Here is a 7,809-nt window from a genome sequence, read left to right on the forward strand (position 1 = left end):
ACTTTCATACATCAATACATGGAACAAAGGCACTCACATACACATGCACGCCGTACCAACGTGCACTCCCGTACACTCCCGAACTCACGTGCACGTTCATCAATTTATGTATGTATTTTGGTCATGTTTGAGCACATGCTTATGCGCACACATCTATTCCCATGTACATGGCCATGTGCACACCCAGACCACATGCACACCCGTACTCACGTGCACGCCCGTACTCACGTGCACACCCATACCCACGTGCACAATCATCGATATACAATTTTTATGAAAAACACTATGAATAAATACTTAAATGAACTGATTGCATGTTAACCTCTAACAACATTAGAATCATTTGGCACAAAAGTTAATTTAGAGAAAGAAGCAAGCAACAGAACAGATAAATATACTACACAATATAAAAATAGCAAACAAACAACAGAGTAGCTAACAGTACTTAAAACCAATTTGAAATATATATTTACAGCATTTATAGAAAAATGACATAGTGTTGATGTATTATGCACTCTCACTCATTAAGGATGAGGTGTTAAGGGTTTGGGGCAGGTGATGTCTTTGGTTTCCTCAGTGCAGAACTCTCTGATCTTCTCAAAAAGATACCACTGCCGTTTTTCATCAAGCCCAGGGGGATTCAGTTCAGTGGGACGTGCCTCCTGGTCAGTAAAGCACCCTGTGCGTAGCAGCATGAAGGATTCTTCTTCTTTACCTTCAAACTCCTTGGCGTAGACCACTCCAGGCTCGGCACTGGTGAAGCGTAGGTGATGGTACCTCTTGATACCTGGAAGCGGTCTGAAGCTGGGGGCAAGGAAGTTGTGCCAGTCGTCTGTTTTGACGAAGGTCTCCCCTGACTCATTGCCAACCAGCTGGGGGATGTTGACTCCAGTGACGGTACTGGACCTGACAGCCTGGCTGATGTCCTTCAGGCAGGACACTGGTGTGCGGCGGAACTGCTGCTTAAACAGGCCAAAGCACCAGTAAGGTGCAAATTTGGTGTGGCCAGCAATAAGAAAGTTGAGGGAGATATCTTCATGGAGTCCCACCATGCACCGCCAAGCAAGGTACCAGAGGAGGTATCTGTTTTTGTTCTGACCAGAGCAGTTGTCACAGTGCAGGTGAACATGTTTCTCCCCAAGCCCATACTGAGAGAAGAAGTGGTGGAGGTAGGCAATGACAGCATTGGAAACCTTGCTGCTGCAATGAGCCTCATCTATGAGGTAGTTTACCTGCTGAGGAACACCTTCACAGCAGACACCAAACAGTCCACACTTCCTGGGAACCATAAAGTAAATGGGCCCGGGCTGGAGAGGGTCACTGGGGTAGTGAACCTGTAACACCAGACCAACAGATGAATTAACTAATGAGTGATCTATACTCTAATTCTAAAAATGTGTGAATATTCATATTGTTACATTCCAAACATTCTGGATTATCACAGCATTCATCACATTCATACACCTCACCTGCTGTGCATAGTCAAAGCTGTAGTGGATGGTGATGTCTCTGCTACAGGGTTGGTTGGGTCCTAATTTGACACCCAGCTCTCTAGCTGTTTCTTTACAGCTGGCGACCATCTCCTGGTAAGCCTGACGCTCCACCCCCACGGTGCGGAGGTGTTCTTCCTGCTTCCTGAGCTTCGCTAACTTGACACAGTCGGGAAATTTGGAGCTGCGGTAGATGGCAATGTTGTTTTTCTGACAGAACCAACATAGGTCTGTCATCGGCCTCCCAATAATGACACTGGGAGTCAGCTCCTTCCACAGCTTCCTAAATGTGCTGTTGCCAGCAGCACGGTGACCTGGAAAGGTGATTAAAGACAAATGTAATTCCCTCAGTACAGACGACAGCAACGAGTTTTTAATTTACTGGCAGGATTTATTTGGTTCATCCAGACCGTGAAAACTGTAATCAAAAAACATAATACACAAATACAATAATCACTAGTCAAAATAATAACAAAACATACAGTAATATCCCAACATTGTCCTGGTAATGTCGTCACTTTCAATTAGGCTACTGTATACACAATACACTTTGGTTACATATAATTCAACAAAACACAAAGACCAATCTAACTAAGCCCAACATGTGTTAGCCCTTAGCTGTATAAAAACAATTTAATACAAACAAGAACAGAAAACACACACAAAAAACGTCAGCAAAATATACCTTAGTAAAAATTGTGTAGCTTGGTATTACTCTGTACGATTGTTTATCTTGATGCTAAGAGCTATTTTGCAGATGCATCAGCACTGAAAAACATGTACTAAATCAGCGGACTTTTCGGATGAGTGTTACGCTAAAGTATGTCCTGACGGAAACAGGCGATATAAAAACAAAGGTTCCGCCTTAGAGAACTTTGGTTCCTACCAAAATAAATAACTCAGAAATACTGCGCTGACTGACACAGAGGCAGTTACACTCCCACCAAAACATATCACATGTATATGATTTTCTTCAACTATTGAGAGACAACATACTGCGTAGAAAAGATAAACAAAAAACTAAACTTCAGTCCTTGGCTTCCCAGAGAACGATCACCATGACTGCACCTGTAGTGAGACAGATAGAGAGAGAGAGGGGAGGAAAAGAAAGAGAGAGGCCGGAGTCTTCAGTCTGCTTCCATCAGCGTCACCGTCTTATGGATGGGCCTTTCCAGGTGGACAGGTTTGGAGATACGCTTTCCTTTCTCATCAAGGGTTGAGTCGCTGATGAGCAACTTGAGTCTTCGCACCTTCCCATCCTTTCCTGGGTACACTTCGATAACCTTTGCCATCCTCCACTGGTTACGTGGTGTAGTATCATCTTGCAGGAGTACAACATCGCCGACCTTTGCATTCCTGCGATCTTTGGTCCACTTCTGTCTCTGTTGGAGGCTCAGGAGGTACTCCTTCTTCCATCTTGTCCAGAAGTGGTTGGATAAGAATTGAACTCGACGCCATCTCTTGCGTAGGTATAGATCTTCCTTGACGAACTTCCCAGGAGGTGGAGCGAGTATCGTGGACTTCATGGTCAAAATGTGGTTTGGTGTCAGGGGCTCTGAACTGGATGAATCAGAAGCCACGCACCACTGCACACCGAGTGCTCTTTCCATGTGCAGTTCACCCAATGCCATGTCCTTGTCTTTGGCAGCTGCAGCACATTCTTCTTTTGGGATTGTGTCTAGGACCTTCTTGCTGTTAGAGATAAACTTATGCAGCCGGAGTTTGCCTGTGCTGCAAAGCTCTCTTGCTTCTTTCACCAGTTGGATCGCTTGGTCTTCAGATGCTACACTTGACAATCCATCATCAACGTAGAAGTTCCGTTGAATGAACTTTATGGTGTCGTCACTAAAGTTTCCTTGTCCTTCAGCAGCGACATGCTTCAGCCCATAGTTGGCACAGCCAGGTGACGATGCTGCACCAAACAAGTGGACCTTCATCCGATAGATGGAAGGTTGGCTTTCGAGATCTCCATTGTCCCACCAAAGGAACCGCAGGTAATCTTGGTCTTCTGCCTTAACATGGAACTGGTGAAACATGCGTTCGATGTCACACATGATTGCCACAGGACCTCTTCGGAAGCGATACAGAACTCCCACCAAGGTGTTTGTCAACTCAGGACCCGTCAGGAGGTGGTCGTTCAAGGACGTTCCTTGGTACTTGGCGGAGCAATCGAAGACAACGCGTATCTTCCCAGGCTTTTGTGGATGATACACCCCATGATGCGGAATGTACCAAGCTGGAGCTTTGTGGATGTCTTCCTCCGGGACCTTTTCTGCATCTCCGCGTCTTATGGTCTCATCCATGAAGGTCTTGTAGTCTTTGTAGTACTGGTCGTTTCTTCTCAGCTTTCTTTCTAGGCACCTGAGACGATGGATAGCACAGATCTTATTATCAGGTAAGTTAGGTCTTTCTTTCTTGAATGGCAGCGGCATTTCGTAATGACCGTCGCTCTTTAACTTGATGCTCTTTTCCATTTTTGACAGGAACCTTAGATCTTCTTGAGAGATGGGGCTGGTCTCCGACGCTCTTTCAACGAAGTCAGACTCCAGCATCTTGATGACATCTGCAGGTAAGAGAACTTCTTTGATCTGTGTCCTACAGACATAGTGCACTTCCTTTGTGAGGTCTGAAGAGGACGGTAGACCTGGCATCACTTGCTTCACCATGACTTGGTGACTTATTCCAATTGCATCTCCATAGTTGAGACACGGGTTGCCATATCCCACTACACTCCAGCCCAAGTCTGTCTTCTGTGCAAACGGCTGGTGTTCCTCACCAGGCACCACTTGTCTTGGAACGAGGGCTTGGGCACAGTTGTAGCCAATTAACAGGCCGACATCACAGCTTTGCTGAGGAGCGATCTCATCTGCAATGTGTTCAAGATGAGGCCATGCTTTCGCCGTATCTGGTGTGGGAATATGGTCTCTGTTTGCAGGGATAAACTCTCTTGAGTAAGTCACTGGAAGAGTGATTATCTTGTCTGAATAAAAACCTCTAACTTGTAGACCAGCTAGCTTCCGACAGGACACGATTGTGTTTCTTGAAGCCAACGTGGAGAGGTTTAGCTGAACTGGTTCACTCTTAGCATTGAGAGCCTTCGCTGTCTCGTCAAGGATAAAGGTTGTGTCACTTTGTGTATCAAGGAGTGCGTACACCAGAACTTCACGACTTGGCACACTTGTAGATGACACCCACACTGGAATTATTGTGGAGGTATGAGTGTCTCCAACATTCTGGATGACTCTAAGTGCCGTCGCCTCACGTGATGGTCTCTCTGACTGGTCTTGTGACTGTTCATTCTTCCTTTCTTTGTACTCTTCTTTGTCTTTGTCACTGTACCTTGCTCTGTCAGATCTTGTAGACATCCTTTCTTCCTTGGTGCGATCGTCATGAAGACAAGTTGGGTGTCTTCTCTCACAGGTGTCGCAGCTGTCTCTTTCTCTACAATCTTTAGATCGGTGGCCAAAATTGAGACAGCCAAAACACAATTTATTTTCTTGAACAAACTTGATTCGCTCCAAGATTGTCCCTTGCATAAACTTGTAACACCTTTGTAGACTGTGTCCTGCCTTCTCACAGAAGACACAGCTTGTGACGACGGCTTTCTCATCTGAGGTGGTTGCTAACACCTTTGCTCCAGGACCTCCGCTCTTTACACTCTTGTCTGGAATCCTTTCACTTGGCTTAAGAGCATGAAGAGATGTTATTGGGCTGCAAGCGATTTTAGCTTCACGTGTGAGAAACTTGACAAACTGGCTGAAGCTCGGGAACATGTGAGTGTCTTCTTCTGCTTTTATGACTTTCCTATTCCACCTTGAAGTCAACCAGTCTGGGAGTTTAGAGAGAATTTTCTGGTTCTCGTTGCAATCATTAAGTATTTCAAGACCTCTGATCTGAGACATGGCTGCCTCACAGCAGCGCAGGAAGTCGGCGAGTTCTTGAAGTTCCATACTGCCTTTGGAGCTTATCTTGGGCCACGCGTCGAGCTTCTCTCTGAAGGCCTTGGCGATGAGGAATGGATTGCCGTATCGCTCTTCTAGGATGTCCCATGCTGCATAATACGCTGGCTCTGTGCCAAGTAAAAAGTAGCTCTCTATGGCCCTTTTAGCAGATCCACCCACATACTTGCGTAGATAATATATCTTCTCTTCAGCTGGTATGTTCTTCCTGTCAACGAGCGTCTGAAAGGACACTTTCCAGTCGTTGAATCGGAGTGGGTCACCACTGAACACTGTAGGTTCAGGTAGAGGAATGCGACTCGCACTGATGGCTTCTGCGAGCGCTTTGACGAGAGCTGTTGTGCCATCTTCATATTTGTTTTCTTGCCTTGCTTGTGCTCCAGCTGGTGGTGTAAAATGGTGCCGCAGCGGGCTAGTTTGAGGCTTGACTTCTTCTTCTTTCTTCACAGAGACACGATGGAGAAGATCATTTATAGTTTGAGGCTTGACTTCCTCTTCTTTCTTCACAGAGCCACGATGGAGAAGATAATTTATTTCTTCATCTGAGCCGTCGCCCTTAGTTGCCGGACATGAATGTATACTCTGGTCATATACTTGCTGTCGTGCCTCGGCAGCCTTTAGCTTCTTAATAGTCTCCAATCGATCTAGTTCTCTGCGCTTGGCTTCTAGCACTCTTTGTCTCTCTGCATTTTCAGCCTCTTGTTTGGCTTTTAGCTGAGCGGCTTCAACTTCCAGTCTCTGAAGCTCTTTAATATAATGCTCTTGCTCCAGCTGTACTTCTAAGGTGGCTTTGTTGGCAGCAACCTCAGCAGCTGCACTATTCCTGCTTGCAGAGGAGCACTTAGTGTGGCGAGAGCTAATGCCTGTCCTTCCTGAGGCTACAGACATTACCTCTTCAATGACTCGATGTTCTTCATGTCTTTGACTTGTAGTATGCCTATGGGCTGTAGCTTCCTCCCTTGCATCTATAAGGTCCATTGCATCCTTAACCATCTTCTTTGTTACTGTTTCACAGGTGTCAATTTTGCGACGTGTGTTAAGGTCAGGAACCTCAAGGCATTTCCAATCGTCATAAACGTCATTTAGACTCCTAGAGGTATTGCGTACTTTAGTAATTTGTCCATCTAGCAGGTCGTCTGAGCACTTTCCACTCAGCGCTTGGTTGGCTTCTTTAGTGGCATCCTTCCACTTCTCATAGCACACACTGAACCGATGTGCAACCTTTATTACTTGCTCATCATGCTGTTCTTGACCCTTTTCCGTCATTCTGCGGACTCTTTGGCCTAATGGTGGCTCTTCTGAGGAAGCGGGGTTGTCCACTATGATGCCTTCAGTCGCTTGTGGCTGCACGGTTGAGCTGTGCTCGTGCACACACTCTGTCTTGTCAGGTGCGTGTGACTCCATGTCTGGGAAATGTACATCTGCAATTGTGTGCTCTTCGCCATTTCGGGACATCTTACTTGCCTTACTGTTGTCATTCACTGCTCTTTGGTGCTGTCTTCGTGAGCAGTTAAGTTTTCACTGTAATTCCCTCAGTACAGACGACAGCAACGAGTTTTTAATTTACTGGCAGGATTTATTTGGTTCATCCAGACCGTGAAAACTGTAATCAAAAAACATAATACACAAATACAATAATCACTAGTCAAAATAATAACAAAACATACAGTAATATCCCAACATTGTCCTGGTAATGTCGTCACTTTCAATTAGGCTACTGTATACACAATACACTTTGGTTACATATAATTCAACAAAACACAAAGACCAATCTAACTAAGCCCAACATGTGTTAGCCCTTAGCTGTATAAAAACAATTTAATACAAACAAGAACAGAAAACACACACAAAAAACGTCAGCAAAATATACCTTAGTAGCTGCATTGCATGAGGAAAATTGTGTAGCTTGGTATTACTCTGTACGATTGTTTATCTTGATGCTAAGAGCTATTTTGCAGATGCATCAGCACTGAAAAACATGTACTAAATCAGCGGACTTTTCGGATGAGTGTTACGCTAAAGTATGTCCTGACGGAAACAGGCGATATAAAAACAAAGGTTCCGCCTTAGAGAACTTTGGTTCCTACCAAAATAAATAACTCAGAAATACTGCGCTGACTGACACAGAGGCAGTTACAACAAAGATAGCATTGTTAGATTACTCATCATTAGTTTTCCATTGAGGTTTCCTCGTGTTAAAAAAACCCCCAAAAAACAAGATTAAAATATAAGAAAATACCCACCCTTCTCCTGCATCTGAACCTTTTATTTCCGCCACACAGAGGACTTGGTCTCAGTTGTTGGTAGAACACTGATGTCCGTCCTCTTAAACCCTGGAATCCGTCCAGGAAGTGGCATGG

At 45.0% G+C, this 7,809-nt stretch overlaps 2 protein-coding genes across 2 annotated transcripts; both read right to left on the bottom strand.

Moving 5' to 3' along the window:
* Positions 1 to 494: 494 nt before the first annotated feature.
* Positions 495 to 1,727, bottom strand: LOC307034888 (uncharacterized protein; the record flags this gene model as incomplete). Its single annotated transcript, XM_079673814.1, has 3 exons — positions 495 to 1,148; positions 1,233 to 1,334; positions 1,470 to 1,727. 3 exons carry the CDS (start codon positions 1,725 to 1,727, stop codon positions 525 to 527), a joined length of 984 nt encoding a protein of 327 aa, XP_079529940.1. The 3' UTR covers positions 495 to 524.
* A 133-nt stretch (positions 1,728 to 1,860) lies between these two features.
* LOC307036124 (uncharacterized protein) lies at positions 1,861 to 7,588 on the bottom strand. Its single transcript, XM_079676147.1, has 2 exons — positions 7,320 to 7,588; positions 1,861 to 7,052 (listed from the first exon to the last, which is right to left on the bottom strand). The coding sequence occupies exon 2, from the start codon at positions 6,902 to 6,904 to the stop codon at positions 2,618 to 2,620; it is 4,287 nt and encodes a 1,428-aa protein (XP_079532273.1). The 5' UTR covers positions 6,905 to 7,052; positions 7,320 to 7,588; the 3' UTR covers positions 1,861 to 2,617.
* Positions 7,589 to 7,809: the final 221 nt, after the last annotated feature.

Source organism: Notothenia rossii (genome assembly GCF_949606895.1).
Source record: "Notothenia rossii genome assembly, chromosome: 4".
Classification (NCBI taxonomy): domain Eukaryota; kingdom Metazoa; phylum Chordata; class Actinopteri; order Perciformes; family Nototheniidae; genus Notothenia; species Notothenia rossii.

Bases quoted from the DNA above. Each gene is read 5' to 3' on its own strand.
- LOC307036124 (XM_079676147.1), bottom strand. From the start codon at position 6,904: ATGTCCCGAAATGGCGAAGAGCACACAATTGCAGATGTACATTTCCCA.